We start from the raw sequence: 24,546 nt of genomic DNA, 5'->3' as shown, positions 1-24,546 counted from the left end.
ACATCAACAAGTCACGAGGGCAACCTTCTTTTGCCCCTACCTTTCCAGCGCTCACAGGGGAGGAAATGGAGGTCAGCCATGCTTATGACTGTGCTTCCCAGAGCTCCCAACAGCCCCCTCTTCCCGCTGTTCCATGTGTTACTCTCAGTCTGGGTCATTAGCTGTGCACACCCTCCTTTGCCTGGCTGACTGCTCTAGCTAGGGTCAGTATAAAAAACCCCTTTTCCAGGGAGCATCCCTGGGTCTTCCAGCCTGGGCTGGATGGACTGGATACTGTGAACTCTTACACCGGGCTTCTATCACGTTGCAGTCATTAACACAGAGTGTGAGAGCAGGGGAAGCAGACAGCGTAAGAATAAAGAATACAGACTGAAAAGTAGGGCCCCTCCTGGCCCCTTGAGAGGACATTTGCTTGAGCCCATGAGACCATGTTTCTTTATCTGCAAGCCTAAGGAGGGCTAGCCACTCCATATGCCCCCTTCCTGTCACTACTGATGGAGACAGAGACTGTAAGTGACAATTCACTGCCAGGCTCAGAAGTGCTGTGCCAGCTGGGACAGTTTGACCTCCTACTCTGGAACCCCAAGGTCCACCGGGTCAAAGGGCATGGTAACCAACTTCTATATTTCCAAAACTGGCTTTCAAACTTGGCACTAAGTAGGGACTTGGTAAGCACTTCTTGGGCACAGGGTGAATGGCCCATGGCCATCTTGTTGGTGACAGACCTGAGTTAGAATAGTTAGTGACATCTTTAGCCCAGGTGTTTATCAACTTCTTGTCACTACTTTGCAATCTCTGATGGAAGAATGGGTAAAACAGACCTGCCTGCCCTCCAACACAGTTCGTATCACACTTACCTATGCCCTGGCACAACCAATGGCAAAACATCAATAGAATGAGCTTAGGCACACACCCACTCAGGTCCCTTCAGGGCTAGGTGCTGCAGTTCAGAGATGGAGTATACAGTCTACATGGGAATAGACAATGGAATCAAGATGGCTTGGAGCAGGGACCATTAAAAGGCAAGTTGATAGAGCAAGGGGCCTAGGGGAAGCCTGGGCAGGGAAGGAGGGACAGTGTGTGCTATGGGAGCTCGGGAGTCCTCATACAGATGGGAGGCTATGTTCTGTTGCTGGCAATGTTAGATGCTTGCTGGGCACAGGGAAACACTAATTGTTCAGCGGGGAGGGACTAGATTATTGAGGTCTGGTTTCTTTCCTCTGTTTAGCATCATTGTCAATTTATCAACCCAGGAATCTGCTACTTGTTTTAAAATATAGTCACCTCCTGTGAGAGGAACAGAGAGATCTGAGACATCTTCTAAGACTTAGAGGGCCCCTGTGCAGTTAAGTAAACACACGAGTATCTTGTTTAGCTAGGACATTTGGCTAGAGGACAAATAATCATATCCATAGTGTAGCAGACTGAGAAGAGCAGGAGAAACCAGAGTCTAGACCAGTGCTGAGAACTACTGGTGCTGTGTTGTACTCACTCAGGGCAGGGCTCAGTCTTTACGCAGCCCTTACTCTGCTGTGACTTTGGTTGAATGAAGCAATTAAGAAATGTTGGCCTTGAATTTGCCCTGGCTTAGGGTTGAAATTTTGAACCCCAGGACCTAATCTTTAGCATAGACAGCAAAGCTTTCCTACAGCAAAATTGATACATATAAATACATAAATAAATAAAAACAAGTCAGAAAAGGGAGGCTGCAGGAGGGAAGGCTCTTTATAACAAGAATGTACAGCAAGAATACCAGGAGAAGGGGCTGGAGAGATGGGTCAGTGTTAAGAACACTGGCTGCTCTCCCAGAGGTCCTGAGTTCAGTTCCCAGCAACCACATGGTGGCTCACAACCATCTACAGTGGTATCTGATGCCCTCTCTGGCAGGTATATATGCAGAATATTCATAAATAAAATATAAATGAATAAAATACATTAAAAAATGCTAGGAGCAAAGAGTCTCAAGTTTGCCATGGCACAGTGCAAAGGCATTAACATGTTTGCTAACTTACTGTGGGGACATAACAAAGTCACAACAAAGTAGTTGTTATCATGGTTTTCAGAAAGGGGTAAACTGATGACTTAAAGTTTAAAAACTCAATAAAGGCTCAAATGTGGGCTGAGGAGGTGGCTCCCTGGTTAAGGGTGAAGAGTACATGAGCTCGGTTCACAGCACCGACACGAGGCAGCTCATAACAGGATCTTGAGCCCTCTCCTGACCTCTTCTGATACTGCACTCAAGTGTGCACATCCTTAAATGTAAGTCAGATCCAAAGAGGATGTTACTTGGCCTCCATTGCTCACAAAGAAATGAAGTTTAGAATTAACATCCTGAATCATAAAGAATTAAAAAAAATTACTCTCCTTAACTGTTGGTATGGTTTAAGGAAACTGTGTGGCATGTGATTTAAAATGTTCTGGGACTTTTCACTAAGGAACTCCACCCAGAAAAACACCATTCTGCAGTGGTACACAAATTTTCCACATGAATGAGGTCGCCAGTTTGTTCAGAATCTATGGAGACTTACGTGTGAGGTTGTTGGCCTAAGAAATGTACTTTCATAGCTTCCTAGTGGCTTTCAAACTTCCTAAAAATATTTTCAAGATACCTATTTGGTAAACACTTGTTCTTTCAAGGAACTAGTTCTTGATTTTAGTTACCTCTGGTTGGGTCTCTGCAATGGTGTGTGTGTGTGTGTGTGTGTGTGTGTGTGTGTGTGTGTGAGTGTGTGTGTGTGTGTGTGTGTGAGAGAGAGAGAGAGAGAGAGAGAGAGAGAGAGAGGCAAGACTGATGTATAAAGTATATAGGATGGCATGTTGGTAAGTGTTTTAAAAAATACATACGGTTCAAACTTTAGAGATGGAAAAACACTCAGCCTTGTGTGTGTGTTTCTAAAACCATAACATTGAACCCTCTGGCTGATGACTCAAGCAAATGGCCTCTCTGTCTGCCGAGGCAGCAGCCTTCTGGTATCTTCTCCAGGCGCTCATGGTGGGGGTGAGGTGGAGTGTGGGGAGGGGTGGGGGTTGAATTGAACTCTCTCTGTTCGCCCAGGCAGCCCCAAGTCCTGTCTTTCTGTCCCTTGACCCAGGCAGCTGGCAATGCCTTTGCTTTTGCCTGTAGCTGCTACTCTGTCCCCTGGATGGCATGCTGGTGCTTAGGGCTTGGCTCCCTGTGGATAGCCTGAGGGAGGAGGCAGGCAAAGCTAACAGAGAGGGTGGCTTTGGGTTGCACTGGTACAGAACGGCTGACTCTGACGCTGGAGAGTGAAATTTTCCGAGCAGACAGCAGGCTTTAGTGGAACAAAATGAATGGGCGGCGGTGAGGAAAAGGTCTGTCTGGGGTTTGCTCAGTGACAGCCTCAACCTTTGGGGTAGAGATTTCAAGGCAAAGGTTTAGGTGCCACAGAGCCGAGTAATCCTTCCTGTCAGGGCCCTGGTCTTAGGCCATAGGGCAATTTTTGTAGTTAATTCGATGTACAGAAAGCAGAAGAGAAAACGTGGGCAGGCATGGAGGCTGCCTTTGCTCTTCATTTCCCCTTTCTGGTAAGAGCTGTTGCCCACACAAAGGGCAGCTGAGGCAGATTTCTTTTGGGAGAGGTATCCACCATATGAGTTTTGAGGTAGACAACGGAACATGTCCCCAAGATGCAGAGTAAGAGGAGGCTGATTTCCTTAGACAGCAAATGCTCTACAAACCCGGGAACACTTTGGAGGGGTCAACAATGCAGTGTGGAAGAGAAAGACTTGTAAAGAGTGTGAGAACAAGACAAAACTTCCAGGATATGGGGCTGAGGAGATGGCTCAGCAGTTAAGAGCACTAGTTGCTCTTCCAGAGGACCTGGGTTCAATTCTTAGCATTCACATGGCACCTCACAACTGTCTGAACCTCCAGTTGCAGGGGATATGACACCCTCACCCTCACATAGGCATATGTGCAGGCAAGACACTAAAGCCCATAAAATAAACTTAAATAAATTATTAAAAAAGACAAACAAACACTTCCAGGATTTAATGAGAGGAAGTGTTCCTTTCCCAGTGGTAAATGGGGAGAGGCATATTCTGTATGCAAATGGCCATGAAGAAGAGGAGGCCGAGGACCAGATACAGCCTTCTACACATAAAAATTAACGAAAGAGACAGAGAATGGAGAGCGGGGGAGTAGAGGTGGGGTGAGTGAGGACCGAGAGCAAGGCTAAGTGGATGAAGCTTAACCCCGGAGGAGCCTTGCGGACAATTTGGCACTGGGGGAAACAGATTCCAGAAAGATTTGTCTCTGACCTCTTTGACCTTTTAGGTTGTAGCCAGCAGCATGGATGAGGAGTGTAGAGGAAAACAGGAAGCTGCTTAGGAAAGCGGAGAAGCTGGGAGATAGCCTGTAATGTGCCTATTTCCTCTCTTCAGACTCCTGCAAGGGTGAGGTTGGTATCCCTTCTGCTGACAGAGGCTCCACACCAGGTTCTCCCCACCCTGGGGGGTGGGTCCTGGGGTGGGTGTGTGCTTCCTTAGCCTTTTAGTCTTCCCAATATATTTGGAGCTTTGCTCGTGGCCATCTGGGTCCAGCCTTCTAAAAAGCTGGGCCCTTTTCCTCTGTCATCGTGAATATCCATAAAATGGCCTCTTAGCAATTTCCCAGAGAGGTTTTGCTGGTATCAGCAGAACCGAATTTGGCCCTCCATCCACAGAGGCGCTTAGTCAAATTTCTCTGTACATTCTCAAGCACCCTGTACATTATGGTCCAGTTGACGCCAACCTTCTGCAGCCTAGCCAAAAGCTCCCAGACCCAAAATACCTTTTACAGAAACTGTTCTAAACCTTAGTTCTTTGTACAGTTCCTTGCTGGGGAAGTGGAAGCCTGGGGATGCTGAGTCAATGTATCCAGTAAGTCTGTGTAACACAGACAAAGGGGAACTGATTCGCTATGTCATCCAGGCAAGACTGACTCTGAAATTAGGAACCTCATCCTGTGAGTCTTGGTCACATGTGACTCCATCCGGGACACTCTCTGGTTTTCAACATGAACTACCTCCTGTTAGAAGGAAACCATTCTGTAGGTGCAAAGTGGTCCTGAGAGGGTAATAATGACAGCAGTTCACCAGGCCTCAGAGTTCAGTGCTAGTTACAGACAGGCCTTGTTTCCTTCTGAGGAAGTGCTGGCCTGGACCAAAGTCTGTTCTGCAATGGAGGAGCGTCGCACACTCTCTTAAACCTGTCCCACAAGCTGTCCCCTTAGTAAGTATTCAGGACTCACAATTCCTTGGCCACAGTAACACTTAGAATCTTGTTCATCTTGTCAACACTCAACACTTTCCATAGCTTATGGTACAAAGGTCAAAACTGTCACCAGAGCATTCTTTTCTGCACTGAACACTTTCACTTTCGAGTCACGAGGACAGGCTCAGGGCAGAACCTTAACCCCTGCTCAGTCACCTCTGTTCTCCACACTTCTACCCTGCCTGCTTCCCCACTTGAGCACAGCATCTCGGAAGCAGCTGTCTAGCCGTCCACATTCCCAAGGTCGATGAACTGATGTCTTGGGGTTAGATCAGCTGAGCTGCCTTGAGTGACCGACTTAACATCTCTGTGCTTTAGTGCTCTCAGTTAAAACAGAGGTCATAATGGCACTATCTTCCCAGGGCCATCATGGCTTAATTATCTGTAGAACAATCAGGGCCTGTGTTTGTAGAACAAATCCATACCTGCACTTTTGATAGTAATCTGGGCCGCACAGACGTCAAGAATCAACCGGAGTCTCAAACCTGCCTTCGCCAAGTCAGTATTTCTTACTCTTTTTAAGCAATGAGCAGCCCCTTTATAAAGCAACAAGCCAGCCCCCAATGAGGGATATATTTGAGGATCCAGCTACTATTTTATTTGGGAAGCTGGCAGGGCTCCCCAATAAGGCAGCAGTTGAAACGCAGAGCTCTCCAAGGGAAGGTAAATCATAGAGCTGGTAAGTGGGGTTTTGTAGGCCATTTCCCACCCCCATGGAAACTCTTCCACTGCCAGCTTCTGCACCTCATTCCAGAAAGTTCTTTACAATACCATGGAATCAACTCCACCCTACCTCTCCTAAAAGTTATCGCTATCTTTGTGCATCCCTCTGTGGTTGGGACCCACTGTTGTCCCTCATGGACAAAAAGGACAAAATATAATGGCGGCAGCCAGATATACATGTCCCCAGTCAGCAGGGTTGTGCTTACTTGCAGTCATGCTTCTCGATTTCAAAGTGAGGGTTGAAGTTGAGGACAATCTTCTGGTTGGGTTCGGGGGCGTAGACAACCCACTCACAGTTCTGGTGAGAGGGATAGTCCTGGGGGTAACCTGGGGAGGTGATGTAGCCAGCATCCTTGGAATTCAGCCGACCTCCGCATGGTGGCTCTGGAAGAGAGAGCAATACCACAAAAGAACTTGAGATATACTCCAGCAGCCTCCCTTGGCCTCTCCTCCCTCCTGGTGGCTGGCCGTGACTATTTTACGGACCTTTTATGGCAGTCAGTCCAGGGGACTAACATATTTATTCATTCAATGGAAGAGATTATTTCAACTCTTTGCTCCTCATAGCCGAACCCGATCACAGCCCCGCCCCCTCCCCATAATCCAGAGAAATGGTCATAAATATTCCAATTACAAGGCTGGAGATTATAAAAACAAGAGTGTACTCTTAAGAAGCCTCCCTGCCTTTTCCTGTCTCCCTTTTTTGGCCATCTTCCTCTTCCTTCAAGCCTCCCATCTCTATCTTTGTCTCATAAATCCTTCATCTTACTTGGTGTCTCTAGCTCAGCACAGTCAGCTTAGCAGCCAGGCTCCAGGAGCTGACAATCGTGGTTTTGTGGTACCAACCCACAAGCAAGCCTGGCAACAATTACAAGAGGTGCGAGGAGGCACTTTTAGTTTTGGGCCAAAACAGGCCCTAGAGGGTAATTTCAGCTTATTTTTAAAGAAACCCCCCAAAACACTGAATTCCACACACACCACAGATTTGATTTATTATTTCATTATACACCATGTGGAAGAATCTGTATCAGAGAATCTGCTGGCTCCATCTCCACATTTCCACAAAGGTGCCTTGTGTTTGGTGGACCAGGCACCTTAGCTTTCTCTGAGCTTTCTGCCCACAGTCCCTCTGGCTCCATTGTGGCCACCAGAGTGTGCTGGTGCTTCTGGAAAGGCCCAGGCAGAAAAAGAGCTGGTGCCCCTCTCCTAGGGTGCCTGGCTGGAGGTAAACAGCCTCAGTGGGCCAGGAGGGAAGGGACAACCTTCAAAGGCAGAAAAGGTGGGTGATGACATTTGAAGATTCTCATCTATCCAGGAGGGAACTTCTGCAGCCCCTAGCAGGGGTTCCAGGGAAATAGTGGGGTTTGCTAAATACCACAGTTAGAGCGGAGGGGCACGAGAGACGGAAATATTCTGAAGCCTCTTGGAGCCCTTCATGAGTGTTGTGTGTCTCAGAGCATCAATCACGATTTAATACCGCCATCTGCATGGACCAGCATGGGCCCGTGAATTATGTATTACAGCTCAGCAGACACCCTCCAGGACAGGGGTCTTTCTCCTGTGTTCCCTCAAAGAGGGAATGGGTCATGCATTTTTAACTCTACAGGTGCACTTTAGCATCCCCTGTGTCTGTTGGCATTACTGTCTTCCAGCCCTCTGCTGCAGACTGCCAGCCTGACAGCCTTTAAAGGCATAAATGATAGGCACGCTGCACAATGGTAGTGGGACACAAATCCACACTAGTAGCCTTTTTGGCATCTAGCTTCCAAGGGCTCAAACTGTGCCGGGTTGAACTGCCCAGAATCTAATGGATTCAGGTCCATTTCCTACTGGGTGGAAAACAAAAGTGAGCCGTTTCCTCAGGCAAACAGCTACAGCATCATCCTCTACCTAATGACCCTGTATCCTCCCCAGGCCTGGAGGACAATGGGGTCTATCCTTCCCCTGCCTCTCAGTCCATGCCTGCAGGCTTTGCAGGCGCCCCAAAGCACTCCCCCCAACATGGGGTACCAGTATCTTCCAGCTGGTCATATGGTGCCCATCAGTCTTGGCTTCCACGGGTGAAAGGGGCTGGTAGAAGCCCTCTGAAGAGGCAGACATGAGGTACTTAGAGCCTGTGCTTAAATCACTGGCTCTTTTGCCAAAGGAGCAGAGGAAAGAATGTTCTACTGGGCCAGACCCTGCCAGCTATTTTTGCAGAAAACTGCCTGGCCTTACCCCCAAACCATGCTTTGTGCCTCGGAACTCATGGAGCAAGCTGAGCAGAGTTCCTGTTTTGTAACCTTATGATTTCCCCATCTGCAAGCCCCCCACCCCTGCTTCTCTCAATTACTCTTGGATGAAGACTTTCCCCTCTCAACTCCCTGAACCCCAGGCTGGAGCTTTCAGCAATTAGACCATGCACATGGATGAGCAATGGAGTCAGGAGCAAAACTGCCTCCCAGAAATGTTTTGTTTCTTATTTGCCCTCGGTGTAATTACTGCCCCACAAAAGAAATCTTGTTTAACTCTACCATACTCTGTAGCCAATAGTCTGCACTCCTGCTGTTGAAATGTATTAACCTAAAGGAAAAAAGGAAAACCCTACTGCTTTCCTCTGACTCCCCCTCCATCATTTCTTTATCAGAAGAAAATCAAGACACTTTGAAATATCTGTGGACTTGTTAACATCTGCCTCAGCTGTGTGTTGTTAACCTTTTCAATACCCATACATTTCTAGATGAGCATTCTTGCTTAGACTGCACTCACACTCAGAAACACACGCATACACACACACACACACACACACACACACACACACACACACATAGATACTGAGCTCACATCAATTACATATACACATCAGTAATTCACACTTCAGTCCTGTACACACGTTTAAACCCCCTCATAAAATATTACGCATCATTTGCACAGACATATATCCACAAAGATAAATACTAGAATTTCCGTCTCTATTTTTCTTGGAGAGAACAGAATTCTTGAAAGATAGCAGTAAAAACTGTAAAGAAAACGCATTAAACCCTTCTATATCTCTTCTTGATAACCGATCTTTTCATTTCTAGATGGGGAGGGGGGTTGCATGTCTTAAGTACAAGCTTACCCCAATAAGAATTAGCTAGGATTTCTTGTGAAAAGCTAGATCATCCATTACTTTGTAGGCCTTTATTGTGCTCCCAAAGAACACCATAATGCTTTCTGTCTTGTTTCAGAGGCATCAAACCAAGTAGGGAGAGAGTTGAACTCAAGGGCAAACCCCTTAAGGCCAATCTCACACACAGAGGAACTGGTTCTCACTGAAGCTGGGGCCACTGAGCCTGTCTGGTGAGTTGACAAGAGATTTCACTTTGCAACTATTTTGTGCACACCTCTCACCTGGAGCAAATTTATTTCCCAGAGAGAAGGAGCAAGATCCATCTGGGAGGGAAGCCTGAGGGGTGAGCTGTGCAGGTCAGGGGTCAGTGGGTGAGAGGGCCTGAAATGCCTCTTCATGTAACTTGTTAGGGAAGAGAGAGCTAACTCTTACAGTTGCAGAGTTTAGATTTTTCCCTCATAGTGAATCCTTAAGTGCTTTTATTTGAAAAGTAATATGTCAAATATATTGCTTTTTTTCTTAATTTCTACGTTCCTGCTCATATCACCTAGCCATCTGATTCTGCCCATGGGTTTCCTGCCACCACCCCCTCCCCCACCACTGAAGATTAAAGAATTTCCTACCCCTTTACTTAGGCACTCCTAGAGAGTCTGAATTAAGACAGAACTCTTACAAATCTAGTCTGCCATCTAGGAAATTAATTAAGTTGGAGCTTTTCTTCTCCTCCTCCTCCTTCTTTTCCCTTTTTTTTTTTTTTTTTAAGGAAAATGGCTCAGAGCAGACTGTGGTCAAGATTTTACTTTTTTTTCCTTTCTTTCTTTCTTTCTTTTTTTTTTTTTTTAAAGATTTATTTATTTTGTATGTGTTACATGCACAAGAGCTTTGCCTATATGTATGTATGTGTACCACATATATGCCTGGGGTCCTTGAACTGGGGTCCTTGAAGGCCAGAAGAGGTCCCTGGATCCCCTGGAACTCTCCTGGAGCTACAGATGGTTGTGAGTGACCATGTAGGTGCTAGGAACTGGACCTGAGTCTTCTCTGTAAGAACACCAAGTCCTCTTAACTGGCCACCCCTCCACCCCCTGTGGTAATGGCTTTGAAATAATCAGAATTCTGATGGTTTGCTTTAACAGCCAGAATCCTGTGACCACATGTGAAGACCAACTAGACCCCTAGGTTAGTCAAAAGAAAGAAAGAAAGCATGAGCAGCGACACTTGGAAGTTGTCTGACTTTGGGAGTAGTGAGGTAACTTGTGTGTGTCTGTGTGTGTGTGTGTGTGTGTGTGTGTGTGTGTGTGTGTGTGTAGCATGAAGGGTAGACATTGGCAAAAAAGAGGGGACAAGCTAATCTCTTACTTGAATGGCTCACCTTCATATATTTAATTCAGTGTGTGGACTCTATTAGGTGTGACGTTGTCATGGCTTTTAAGACTACTCTTTCTCCTTGGATGAAAACTCTACCCAAAGTACAATGGAGGTAAAAAGAGAAACTCCTTGGATACTCCAAGAAAAGGCACTAGAAAACTAAGAAAGTCCCTTTGGCTTCTAGGCTCAACCCTCATTTCCAATGGGATTCTCTGGGACCTCCTGGATCCATTTGAAACCCATGAACTTGGATCTCTGTGACTTTAACATGCATGGAGACAATAGGGCATAGTAGAGACATCTTTTCTCATGTGGGTAACCTCCACTTCTCTGTGGTGTTCCCTTCTGTGGTATCAGTTATCTGTGGTCAAAGACATTGCTATACCTTGATGATCCTCCTTTTGACACACAGTTAGGAGGTCAATAGAAGCCTAACACTGTTAAGTCATTCTAAGTTATTCATTACATGATAGCACATAGTATCACCAATAAAAGAATATGTCCACTACAGACAGATGATGATAGATAGATGATAAGTAGATAGGTGATAGATAGGCTACATCCATATAACTTTTATTGTGGTATGCTATTGTAATTATTATATTTTATTATTATCTGTTGCTAATCTTTTAGTGTGCTTCATTTATAAATTAAACTTTGTCATAGGTACATACACATAGAAAAAAGTCTAGTCTGTTGACTTGGACACTATCGATAGTTTCAGGCATCTGCTGTGAGTGCAGAACTATTCCTTACAGGCCTGAAGGGGCTATTGTATGTCTGACTGTCACTGTATACTGTATCACTTCCCTTGGAAACTTTTTTACAACTTCTTTACTCACAACATAACCCCTTCCTGCCCATAATCCAACATTACTTCCATCTAATTATTGGTAGTAAGGCAAGGAAGATGCTCTTCTTCCCCTACTTAAAAACAGGAGGTTGCTACCTTCTCATATCACTTGTTTCTGAACAGTTAACTGGAATAACACTGGGTGGGGATAAAGAGCCTCATAATCAAATCTAGTCTCACCAATGGCAAGCTGTATGGCCTTGGGTAACTCAGACCACCATGCTGACCTTTCTCCCCTCTCCTCTCAAAGGCTATATCCAGTTCTAAAGTTGAAAGCTCATACCACGAGGTGGGGGAAGTTCCTATAACCTGTATCGAGACCTCAAATTCAAAGGAGTGTCTTCCTTCCGAGACAGTAAGGCAAGTGTTCAAGGTGTTACCCTTTGCTTCATTTACTCAGTAAGGCTGAAACCAAAGGCTAGGATTTCCACTTGAGCATGCCCATCTTGCATCATGGAGAGTTTGAATGTCTCTCTTAATCATGTTAGCTGCATCGATGTGAGCTTCTAAACAGGCTCTGCGGCCGCTTGTTTATAAGTACTATGGATACACAGCTCCTTGTGTGAGCGTGTCAGCAACAGGGTTACATGAACAGAAAAGACAAAGGCAACAGCATCAAATCCTTCACCCAGACCATCTATGTCGTTTGTTTGGGTTTTAGCCAAATTTTGCTCACCAACCCACTCAGGGTACTGCTTCAAAGGGTTATTTCTTCGAGATGAGGTTAGGTTTTGTTTTATTCAAAGTGACTTCAGCCTGCCACAAGACAGTCTCATAAAATCCATATCTTGGCGTTAGCTGGGAAGAAATGAGCCAATCCATCAGCCCAGGAATGTGACCATTTGACCACTTCCTCAGGCAACTAGGAGGGGTGCAATCCACTCAATTTATGGGGCTGGGTGGCAGTGAGCAGCGCACTCCTGGAGGTGTGGCAAATGAGAATCACCGGGAGCTTTTGCGGTGATAAAGTTCAAAATCTGAATAAAAGAACCATCCGGGATGGGAGGGGAGACAGAGAGCCAGAAGCAGGACAGGAAGTCAGCACATGTGCAAGGAAGGCAGGAAGAAATGAAGCAAACCCCCCTTTTCCACATCCCAACTTGCCCAGAACACAACTGGGAGATGGGGCTGAAGTAGGGCCTTTGGAATGCCTTTTCCCCTTCAATCTGGATGCTAAGAATGGCCTGTCACTTAGTTGGAAAAATGTATGTTTGACATGATTACCTCCCCTGACCTCGAATCATGCCACCTGTGGTAACCTTGTTATTTGTCATCTTATATCATAAACAAATGCAATTCCAATAGGGCAGCCAGTATAATAGCATTAGTTTGTATTTATGTCCGCTCTTTTCCGGGCCTCATTGCAAATGCAGTTTTGATGCCATTGACGAGAGATCTGGGATTACAAATCCTGACCATTTTAACAGACATTTGGGAAAGGAAACAGAAAAAGAACAATTTTAAGGTCCCTCCAAAAACCAAAGGGAGGGGGAGCTAGTTAAAAAATATATGTATTTTCAGTTATTTTGATGAACTAAAGTTTAGGATGAAATGCCAATTGCTCCCCCTTGGTTAGCATATGAAACTTGAACCCCCCTGGCCTTGCAAATTGGACCTTGCCTTAAACCCAAGCCACTATTTCTAACTTTATTGGCAATTATTTCTAACCATGTATTCTAAAGTACAGCTTCCCTAAACAAAGCCAGTCCAGTGAGTATGTCTCTGCCCTTACTTCCCCTTTCCCCTAAAAATTTTCTTTGCTGAAAATCTTGCCTGTATAGAACCCTTCTTTACCTTCACACCAGGAGTGCCAGGGACTACCCCTCCCTTCTCACTACCCCAAAAGCCCAAGCCTGGAGCATCTTCTTAGGAACATAAGAGTTCAGATGACCTTATCCACTCTGTGGCAACACTAGCCACCTGAGGACAAGGACCTTTCCCCATCTATCCTTGGCAAGCCCTATGCAATAAAATCCAGAGTCTTTCCCAACAGTCAGATCCAATGAGATTTCATCAATTAAGGCAAAACTAGAATAATACTACCTTATCACAATAGAGTATCACTAGATAGCAAAAATTCATCTTGCCACAAATGATAAAACATTAGCCATTACCCTTCCTTTTCTATCCTCAACTATTATTAAATACAGATTTTAAAATGGCAAATTGACCATCTTGGATAATAACATTCAGGCATAGATCACAGTGGTCTTAATGTGAACTAGACCTCCAAGGACACCTTAACCTTAGGTAACGATGAAGTTCAGTAGATATATACACATGTTATATCTAACTAGTAGCAAACGTAATGTCCCCCCCCCCAAGCTTTTTGTTGATTGTTTATTGTTTGTTGTTCCTTCTCACTGGAAAAGGTAACTTCTAAATACTTGTGTATCAGTAGCGCCAGCAAGACACAAAGCTACAACAACCGTCATCAGCAAGCCACTGCAGGCAGTGGGTTTTCTCTTACGTGACTTCAGCTGGCCTCTCTCCACTAAATCTGCTCTGTGCCTTTATCTCTGGCTCCTACTATGCCTTCAGGGTACATCTGCTTTATTTTTCTCCCATTTATTCTCACAGTTATTATTATCATTTGGTCCAGTAATTTGCAATTCCCTTTATCTTCTTCAAGGACTGACTCTCTCCAGAACCTAAATGCTAGTTATCAGAACATCTTTGGGGGCTGGGAGTAGGGTACCAGACACTCACACACACACACACACACACACACACACTCTCTCTCTCTCTCTCTCTCTCTCTCTCTCTCTCTCTCTCTCTCTCTGGTGGCCAGGAGCCCTGTATACTGCAAGCTACTGAGAAGAGCTTTCCTTTTTCCCTGCCCACCCCCTCTTTTTTTCTGGATTAGATCATGCCTCTTTTATGAAGACCCAGAGGGAAATGGGATTATTAAGAAGGATCTTGCTGGGTAAAAGCTATTTTGTCTTTCTGTCAACTTTTTTTGAGTTCAGTTGCTGAGGAGACTTAAACACAGCATTCCCTGCCTAGCACACTTTCAGTCAGGAAGGATGGAAGGGAGTGGGAGTGGAGGACAGCAAGGACATGGAAAATAGAATAAGGAAGAAAAGGAATGCAAAGGGGAGACAGCCCTTCACTGAGATGAGATCCAGCGGGGGCGACTGGCCTATGAAGAACTTTGTGAAGGAGATAAGCTGGCGCTTGTGAGGGAGCAGCTGAGAATGAATAAATCTCATAAAAACAAAACAAACTTCCCACAGTTGGTGGAGAGTGCTTTGTGTGAGCATGAGACTAACTTCATTATAGCCATCTCCAAGGCTGAATGACATCAGAATAGGCTCATCAATTCTATGTGACGTCATGCGGCACAGCCATCCTAGGTGGATACTGCTATCAAACACACCCTTTACCGATAAGGAAACGGAGGCACAAAGTGATTAAGTGTTCTGGTGGCACAGAGTACTTGGGATAGAGGGCTGGCAACTGGCCAAGTTGGATTATAAACCTGGACAGACCTGGCTCCCAATTACTGAGAAGCGAAGCAAGCAATCCAACCCCAGCGCTCTCAAACTCCTCAAATTCGGGCGACACTTATTGGTGGTACTTAGGGAAAGATAAATATTTTGCCCCATTCAATACCCCTTTTCTCTGCCCATGCCAGTAACTGGCCAGTGTGAACAATGAGGGATGTGTTCAAGGCTGGGTGTGAGCAGGCTGGAAACACTTAACACCTTCTCCATTGCCTGCATGCACACAGTCCTGACTCCCTGTTATGCCAGAGCTCTTTCCTGTATTCAGGAAGCCCTGGGTGGGGTGTGTGGGGGACGGTGGTAGGATGCTCAGGTCTTCACAACATCACAGATTTTTTTTTTTGTCAACACCCATTCCTACCCCTTTCTTCTGCAGCCTGAGCGTCTCTGTCCCAACTGCCATGCTGTTATTGTTCTACTGGAGAGAGGCAGCATTTTCAGAAATGGGGGATTTATTTTTATAGCACAGCTGGTCTGCCAAAGGTCACATAATTTGGCAACATTCCCAGTGGTTAAAAATTAATTTCTCCTTATTAATACAACCAAGGTCCCATAGGATAGGGGCTCCGTCTTATCTAAACTTGACAGCTTCCTAAACCTTTAGAAGCTTTCTCCTGGGCCAGCAACGGGACAAGGCCAGTGTGTCCTGGAATCCAACCCCACTAAACCTTGCTCAGGAATGAAACCATCAAATGATGGGCTCTTCTCTACAAGTCAGAGAGTCTTGAGAAATTTGTAGGAACACATAGTTGGAGGGGGCAGGGGAGAAGGGGATAGGACACACATAACTTCTGTAGTGTCCTCCAGAAATGGGTTAATCATCTTCTTCAAAAGCTAGCAGTAAGTAAAGCCCTTCCTGGAAGGGACAGGACAATGGCTAACTCCTGGGGCTCAAAAACCACATCTGCCACTCAAGGTGGGTGCTTCATTTGGTAAGAGATGGCCAGATGATAAAATACCTCAAATATGTTCATGCCACTATGAACTCCTGCTCTGGGGTCACTTTGTAGGTCTCTTTCATTTAAGGAATTTCAAATGTGTTATGCTTGTCAAAAGACAAAATGACAGTAAAGTTGGTTCTGGGTAAATTGGCTTTTCTATTTGATTCACAATCTGGCAACTTGTCATTTTATAGAAGGAACAAGCCTCCCATCAGCTAAGGTGTGTGTGTGTGTGTGTGTGTGTGTGTGTGTTTGTGGTGTGTTTTTCAGAAAGAGGGCTAGGGAGACAAGGACTGGCCAGGTCCAAGTTACTTTCCTTGCCTGGTTAGGACAAAGGAGACTTCAAATCTAACTGATCCAGGTAACACAGTCTCCTTCTCATTGGTTGGGTGGCTCTGCAGGTTTGTTTTTACTTTTAAATTGGCCCAGTTCAGGTGTCAGTTGTATAACATGGCCAAGACTTAGCACAAGGGACTCCCATTGGATTTGGCTTCATCTGCTGGCTGGGGAAGGGGCTGATCAGAGAGAATGCTCCATCCATTTTACTTCACAGGCTTCATGCTTTCTATAAAGGAAAGATCTCACCTTCATACCTTTCCAAACTGGATCTTTGGGAAACATGTTCTGAAAATGGCCAGGGAGCCTGGCTCTTGAATTTTGTCAACTCACAAACATCCCCCCCCCCACTTGCTCAGTTCACTTTTTAAATTGCTTTAATGAAGAGTTGAATGAGATGAAAAACACCTGGGACCTCAGCTTCTTTCCCCCACTGCCCCCCCTCCCCAATAACTGTTGCTTGCATTTATGCCTCATTGCATAGGAACTGTTTACACTTTTCACTTTTCCTACACCTAGAAGGTAGAACCTGATGAATGCCGCCTACTATCCATCGAACAGCAGGGGGCTGGAGCCATTTGGTAGACAGCAGGGGTCCTGTCGGGAGAGCCCAGCCTCCAGTCCCTGTGGCTTTCCAATCTCACACTTTGCCAGTTGAGTGCTCTGAGGGCTCCTTGGGATGACATAAAACCCCACTCTGGAGGGCACTCGTTATTCTACCTGGTGCATCCCGGACAAGTAAGGGCCTGCCTCAAAGCCCTGTGGTGCGCTCTCCTCTGTTTTATACTGTGTACTCAGTTGGCAAATGGTTACAGGCTCACTACGTCCAGGGCTTGCTTCTGGGGAAAAGGTGACTGGGCACGTATTTAATGAGGGCAGGAGACCAGTCCCCAGAGCTCTCACTAGGAATCCAGGAGTTTACTGTTTTACTTGTAAATGATTATACCCATCCATGGTCATGGAACATTTGGGGGGAGACAGTCTAAAACACTAATCATACCCCCATAATCAAGCACTTGGACTGTCACTGCTTTTCTTAGTGGATTTGTTTGAACTCGGACCTGTCTCCTACAGCCAATTTACACTTCTTATCTGATCATCCAGCTCATACTGAAGGTTGAATTGACCGAGTCAGCCTGTGTCCATGGCAATGGTGTTAAAGGCCACCACAGATCAAAGCTCGTCGGGAATAAGAAGAAAGGGGAAGATGGTTATGGGGTCTGGCTTCTTTTGCCGCCAAGTCATAGGTCTCGTGGGGCCGAGGGAGGGGAGTGTAGACATTAAGCCTGGGAGTAGCCACCTTCTGAAGGACCCATGGCAGGGACTAAGCTATTTCTTGGGCAGAATGCAAGCCCCAGAGGATCCATTCTAGCACAGCAGTTTCATGGCCCTGCGCTGCTTGGGAATGGCTAGCGCCAGGGGGCTCTCCTCTCTGTCAGAAACTGAAAAGATGGGAGGCAGAGGGAGCGAGCCAAGCAGGGAGTCCAAGCCAATAAACCCGAGCGTCCACTCCCTTCCCTTCCAAAGAAATTCAACCGGAGCCGCAGAAGCTGCCGCAAGGGTGGGAGGTTCGGTTAAGTGATCTGGAAAGCTGATTCCAGTGCTTCCAACCCCTGGAGATCCCCAGAGTGTCGCCCAATCCGTTCCACGGCCCCTCACACACGCAACGCCCACATTAGGACAGTCAGTCGACTTGTGCCCTCCACCCCGATGCTGCCCAGGGGCTGATGGGACACACTAGGGCCGCTGCCAGCGCGAAGCGAATGGTGGGGGCTTAGCCGTTTAATCACAGCACGCCTCGCCTCCATTAATTTATGTTGATATTAAAAAGATCAATCAGGGAAACTAAAGCATCGGTCGTGGACACCATATACATATACATAATACATTCATACATATGGACACGGGCAGCCAGAAAAGTGGTGGTGGTGGGGGAGTGTGTGTGCGCAATCAGCCAGTAGGCAACTGCAGTGGCTGCTCTGCAAGACAACCGCAGCCACGACCTAACTTTCTGGCTTTGGGCAGCACCAGGGAAATGCGGCAGGCTTCTATCCGGAGGTGTTCTCAGTCTGGGGGGAGGAGGAGACCGGCCTGTAGGAGTCCTAGGAGTCCTAGGCGGCTAATTTAGCAGTGGCTGTAGCCTTGGTTCTGCTTTTGCTGGAAATATTTTTGCCTAATAGAATGTTTATGGATTGTTGAGCTCTGTTTCTGCTGCGTAGCCCAAACAAATCGATGCGGCGGTAGGGACGGCTCTGGGGGTTGGGGGTAGGGGTTGGGGGTGGGTGGGAGCGCTGGGGGGCGCCCACGTCTCGGCCACGTGGACGCCCAAGCCGCGTGCTCTTCACCTGTTCTTGCGCTCAGGCGGGATCTAGCCGCACTGTGCTCCCGCAGGCTGAACAAGTTGCGCGCATTCCTGCGGCTTAGGCTGCCTGGATGCTTCCCGCCTCTCTCCTCCCTTGGTACTGCAATCCCACCCTGGCTTCCTGCCGCCGGGCCTGGCTAGAGCCGGGATCTTTCGGCCTCAGGCCCCCAGCCTCTACCAGCCAGTTCTCCAGGGGCTGCGGCGAGCTTGCACTGCCTAGTGCAGCGTGGGGGGCAGGAGGGGGCGCTCCGAGCCGGCCCAGCCCAGCTGCCCAGAGTTCGGCAACCCCGGGCGGGAGGCTGTGCGCCTGGGAGCCGGATGCACGGAGCCCACATTGCCTTCCAGCTGCCAGGGACCGCCCCGGTATTTGCTCAGTTGCCCCCACTTGTGCCCGCCGCCTTCTTTCCTGGCTTCCTTCTCGGAATAGGTGCCCGCTGCAGCCGTAGTGCCGGGGCCAACCCATCTCCTGGCGGGCGCACATAGGGTGAGTCAGAGGTCTAGTTTGGCCTCGCCCTTAGCCACCCGGGCTAGGTCTCCGGGTACCAATCAGTTGCTCGACTGAAACCATGATCGGCTATGGATCGCCTTTTCGGGGTACCGGATAATATCTACTCTGGGCGGGTCCCGGGCGGGTCCCACCCCGGGTCTGAGGCTGCGAACCGGCTCTTAGTGGAGCAGACCAGCTTCGCACTCCGCGCTTTAGAGGTTCTCTGGAAGTGACGCAGCGAGACCAGGGACTGGGATGGGAGGGGGCTCTGCAGAGAGTGCGGGAGGCAGGTGGCAGAGTAGGAGTGGGTCCGAGCGGGTGTCGTACACACACGTACACATGCTCCACGCAGCTCAGGGCCAGATGTGCGAACATCTGGGATAGATGGTCTCCGAGTCTTCACAATCCCTTCCACATCACAGGGAGCCTGAAGTTGTATGTGTGATGTGTGTGCCAGTGTGCGCGCACTCGCACACCCGGAGTCCGTTCTTGAATACATAATATACCGTGGGCATTCTCAAGGAGCGCGCCTGTGTGTGCGCGCATATATATATATATATATATATATATATATATATATATATATATATATATATCCACACATACGCATACTTTGCGCAGCATTCAGGTCCGTTGGAGGTAATTTAATTTAAATTCAAGCTGGGAATTCAGAATTAAGTCAAGACTGAATGCGAGGCCCAGAAAATTTCCCCAGAACCAACCTGCACCCATCCCTTGGCTCATGCTTGCAGCTGCCTGTAGGATCAATTACCGCAGAGAAGGAGCAGCAAAGGCTTGAACTTGAGTCTCAAAGGCAACCCCCCCAAAAAAACCCCAAAAGATAGCAAATAAATAAGTAAGTAAATAAATAAATAAATAAAACCGGTATATCTCCCACAGAGTGGCTGTAGGTGTGTGTTTGGGAAGGGACAAGAAGCTTGGCGGGCACTAGGCTTTCTCCTCAGGACTAGCTAAGCATGGTGCAGCAGGGATGCCAGGGTGGCCAGAGTGAGTCCCGCCACTGCGGCTGGTTGTCACCTCCCAAGCGCCTCCAGGTAAAAGCATTTCTCCGAGTTTTTGTCTTTACCTTTCCTCCTTCCTCCCCTCACCATTTCCTTGGTAGATGGAATCCCATCCACAATCACCTGTAGCAGCAACTGCTAAGAGTTTTGTCAGGCACCAGACACTGTCTTAGAGCACCCCAGGAGCAATCCTGGACAGGAAGAACCGTTTTCTCCGGGACCAGCGACCTTTTTTCAGGGAGGCATCCCTAGCCGCACTCCACAACAGCGGGCCCTGGACTATCCTAGGCCCCTCTGTACTTATCTCTGCAGCCTGTGTCCACACACCCTTTTTGGCAGTGCTTGAGAACAAATTCCACTCAAAAAGTTTCTAACCACTTCACAAGACCGAGAGACCTTCGAGGGGCATGCAGTTTCTTTTTATCTTTCGGGAATTTTTTTTTTTTTTAAGAACATGGTTTGTTTTCCCAGAAAACACATGGATTAAGGAGTGCGTGGGGACCACCAACTGCCCACAGGAAAGCCCCATCCCAGTCACAAGCTAACTTGCTCCCCTAGCTTTAGCCATCGGATTCTGAGATGTGCCCACCCATTCTGCAAACAATCCACACATCTGAAAACCAAAGCTAGACTCCTTCTTTTCTCCCCAAGCCCTTCAGCTAACATTGCTCAATGTAGCTACGTGGAGGGAATGCAAGTGATTTATATTTCACTGGCTAGGTTGAAGAAACTCAAGGGAGATGCGTTCTGCTTCAAGACAGGGGAAAAAAAAATCCCCAAAACTGTAATGCAAAGGCTTTGTAGTATTTTTAAACCTTTGATTCAGTCCATATGTGACATCTGAACACCGCCAAATTCTGTTACAACACACACACACACACACACACACACACACACACACACACACACACACACACACTCCTAGCTAGAGAGAAAAGTTGGGTTTAGCATTGGCGCCCTGTGGTGTAAGAGGGTCTACTGAGCTCTCTCTCCCTTTAAATTATTGAGTATTGAGGGAGCCTCCTCCTCCTGAGCGGTTTTGCGTGTCCCCCCTGCATTAGCAGTCTCCTTTAAAGGGGGAAACCATGTAAAAATAATAGAAAAACTTTGAGGGGCTTACCTGGTTGGCTTCTCACTTTGTGTCCTGAAAAGTACAGAGCTAAGAAAACCCAGGTAAGAGGGAACATATCCATTTTTGAAAGACAGGCTTTCTCCAGGGCTAGGTTTGTGGAATCTCGTATAATTATGTCTTTGTGTTTCTCCTCTCTCTAATTTTCTTCCTTGTAGTTGTCTTCTGCAAAGGTCTCTAATGATCAGCGTTTCCCTCCTGGGTCCCGGTGGCCCGTCTGTCTTCACCTTTAATTCTTGCTGGAATCCCCACCTCACTAGGAGATAGCTCCTGACCAAGAGGGAGCAAGCTGGGGAAAGCGGGGACCGGTTTCTTCTTCAAACCCAAACGCGTGTATGTTCTCCAGTTCCTCAAAGTGTCATTTCCTTTATCCTACAACATCACGAGGGTTTCCCGAAAGCCAAGCGTAAAATAATAGTAATATTAATAAAAATGAAAGCCAAGACTTGCCCTGGGCATTACACGGCCCCTAGGCAGCTGTGTGATCTCAGAGGCGTAAACTGACACAGGTTCCCCCGGCACCCGGGACACACACGCGAGCAGGGACACCGACCGCTGGACAGGCGGAGTAGGAAGCAGTCAGCCTCCCGGCTCTTGTCCTCGCTGCCGGGTTCCCTTAGCGGGAGCCTCCCCCAGCAGCTAGACCCGCTTGGCCAGTCTCTGGAGGGGAGTGCGAGGCAGGAAGCGGCGGCGGCCGGTGCTGCTGGTGCTGCTGCGGGTGCGGCGGTGGCTGGGATCGCCCGCGAGTGTGCGAGCGGCTCTCCGAGTTCGCTGGCGCCCGCCCTCACCTCCACCTCGCCCAGCGGCCGGCCGAGTGTCTGCGCTTCTGAGGATGTTCCGGGGGCGGGCTGCGGGCTGATGCCTCGCTCGCCTCCTCTGCCTCCCCTCCGGCTCCCCCCTCGCCTTTTCAGGCCGAGCAGCATGTGGATGTCAGAGCCGCGGCAGAGCGATCCGATTACGCGCCGGCTCAGGGCCCGCCCCTTCTGTGTTCCTGATTAAAGAGGCAGCGGCGGAGGCGCGCGGCGCAGAGCCCAGGGCCGCGGCACCCAGCTCGGGCGGGGCGGTGGTGGCTCACAACCCCGCCGCCGCGCGATCAAAGTTAAGGTGCCCCGCACCCCGCCGCCCCCCTCCCAGCCCACACCTTCCTCCCGCCCGGCGCACCTGGGTGCGGAGCTGCGGGTGTGTCACAGCCCGAGGAAGGAGCACCCTCCCTTCAGTGCGCGCTGCCCCTGCCCGGAGGGAAACTCCGCGGAGCCCGGGGGGAAATGCTTGTTCCCTCTAAATTCCGAGACTGATGCCACACACGCAGAATCCAACACAATGCCACCTGCAATGGCGTTGCAGGAGGAGTTTGGGTGGTGGACTGTGTTTGGGGTAGGGAGCTCAACCATGTGTTCCCAGAGGCAGCAGTGCGTGGAGGCGACACTTAACGCCAGCCCTAGCTGAAGCAAACCCCCAATACTCCTTGTGTTTACTGCTCAGATCCTTTGTTGTGTCCCAACCGGACTCCTCTGCTATCTGGGTAAGGATTTGTTACCCCTGCACCCTTAACTGTCAGTTATCTTAAGACGAGGAACAATTTTATTCAGTAAAGAATTTCTCCAGGCAATAAAATCGTTTCCCCGGCCACCCAACACACCTTCAAGCTTCTGCATATAGTACAGGTACATGAAGGCCTCTTGAAATGCTACTGTAACTACTGCTCCTGTTTCCCCAAGGAAATGTGGCCACAGTGTTGACAGAAAGAAAATAGCACTATGTTAACTATTTTTAAGTGGAGGCATGAAAACTGTCTAAAGGCGCTTATACACTAACAGTTGGGGAAGCACTTGCATCTTTGTTTCTGAGTGTGGCTTCCTGATCCCCAACTGTTATGTTCACCAGGTATCATTACTTTACCATGATAAAGATTCAATAGAACAGGCCTGGCTAACGTTGCAATCCCTTGCCTAGTAGCCTGCAGATTTAGAGATAAAAAGTTTGGGTGAGAAGGAACAGGCACATCTGACTATGCCAATTCCTCCTTGGTGTGGACTTGAGGATTCTTCTGGGTGGTTTCTTTCCTTATCAGGACTTGCCATTAGCTTTGATTATCACATTCAGTGTTTGAAAAATCTGTAACTCTCACTTAACTGTTATTTACATGGAGATAAACCCAAACAAAATTGAATCAGAAGTGATTTGCAACTAGTTGAATGATGCCATAGAGGGATTTTACAGTGGAAGTCCACAGGCTGAGTGTCACATGGTTAGTCTTAGATGCCAGACTGCAAAGGGTAGGTGTCAGAGGCCTCTTGAGTTCTGCCAGAGAGCAACACACACACACACACACACACACACACACACACACACACACACACACACCAAAAACACGAGGGGGCTACTTTTGATTCCCTTTATTTTCCCTTTCCCTTCCCTGTTTGCTTTTTCTAGGTTCAGGAGAAAATCCATCTCACTAAAAGCTCCAGGTTTACATGTTCCTGGTTTAAAGTCCAATTGTAAAGAACAACTCCCAGTCCCAAATGTTTGATGAAGGAAGGGGGAAGCCTGGATTTTGGACCTCAAGCACAGATCCCAGTTTGTGTTGCTGCCAAAATACTAATCTAAGGACAAATAAAGCTATCTGCACTCACCCGGCCTGCAAGAAAAGAGTCACTTACTGTCACCACCCCCACCACCCCTCTGCTCTCCAGGCATTCCAAACCATTCCAGCTCTGACTAGACCTCAGGCAGCTGTTTCTGAGAACACTACTTATAGATAGGGTGTAGGTAAGGGGCCAGGACAAGGCTGGAGAAAGAACGTGCATTAGGAACCCATGAGGATGACAGCCCTGAACTGCTGGCTTTGGGGCCTCAGCCTTGAGGACCCCCCATCTGGCTATTTCCAGGCTTCTCCACGCTTCTAGAAGGTAGAAGTCAGAGTTAAGTTTCAGGGCCCTGTTCCCAGCATTATGGATTTTCATTTATTTCAGGTGTGTCCTAAAGGGGGCGCTAACTTGCTTCCTGGGAGCCTCCGTGCCACTGTTTGTAAGACATCATTGCAGTCCCCTGGAGTGAAGCCTTCATTTTCTGCAGCCTGCCTGGGGGAGGAAGGGCGGTGTTGGTTCCTAGCCCTGGGGACTCCAAGTGGTCAGGTCTTTTCCAATCCTCTAGGGGGCAGCACTCAATAAATAATGCCCATGCCACCAAAGGTCCCTACATGTGGTGAGTTTCTGCCTTCTCAAAGGGCTTCAACAGGGCAGGGAAAATTCAGAATCAGACTATTCTCCAGCCCACTCTGAATATCTCATTGGCCTCTGGAAGGAAGGCCCAGGACTTCCAAGGATTCCAAAGCAGAACTCAAAGTCCTATGTGTGCCACATGGAAAAGGTCTTTAGAGGAAGTTTCCAGGTTTTGGCTGGCTTAGATGTGTCTACATCATTGTTATCTAGAGTGGAATAGGAGGGGTCTGCTA

General features: G+C 47.9%; 1 protein-coding gene across 5 annotated transcripts in view; it reads right to left on the bottom strand.

Moving 5' to 3' along the window:
* Nrp2 (neuropilin 2) overlaps positions 1 to 21,952 on the bottom strand; it is a 116,865-nt gene extending 94,913 nt beyond the window's left edge. For all 5 annotated transcript variants that reach the window (XM_051190332.1, XM_051190334.1, XM_051190333.1 and 2 more), the window contains exons 1-2: positions 21,084 to 21,952; positions 6,204 to 6,381 (exon numbers count right to left, since the gene is read on the bottom strand). In XM_051190332.1, coding sequence (XP_051046289.1) covers positions 6,204 to 6,381; positions 21,084 to 21,156 — 251 coding nt within the window. In that variant the 5' untranslated portion in view covers positions 21,157 to 21,952. The remainder of the gene's footprint in view (positions 1 to 6,203; positions 6,382 to 21,083) is intronic.
* Between the last annotated feature and the right edge of the window lie 2,594 nt (positions 21,953 to 24,546).

The sequence above is a fragment of the Phodopus roborovskii genome, unplaced genomic scaffold (genome assembly GCF_943737965.1).
Source record: "Phodopus roborovskii unplaced genomic scaffold, PHOROB, whole genome shotgun sequence".
Lineage (NCBI taxonomy): Eukaryota > Metazoa > Chordata > Mammalia > Rodentia > Cricetidae > Phodopus > Phodopus roborovskii.
The sequence above is the reverse complement of the archived record's forward strand: the minus strand, read 5'-3'. Positions and strand labels throughout refer to the sequence as shown.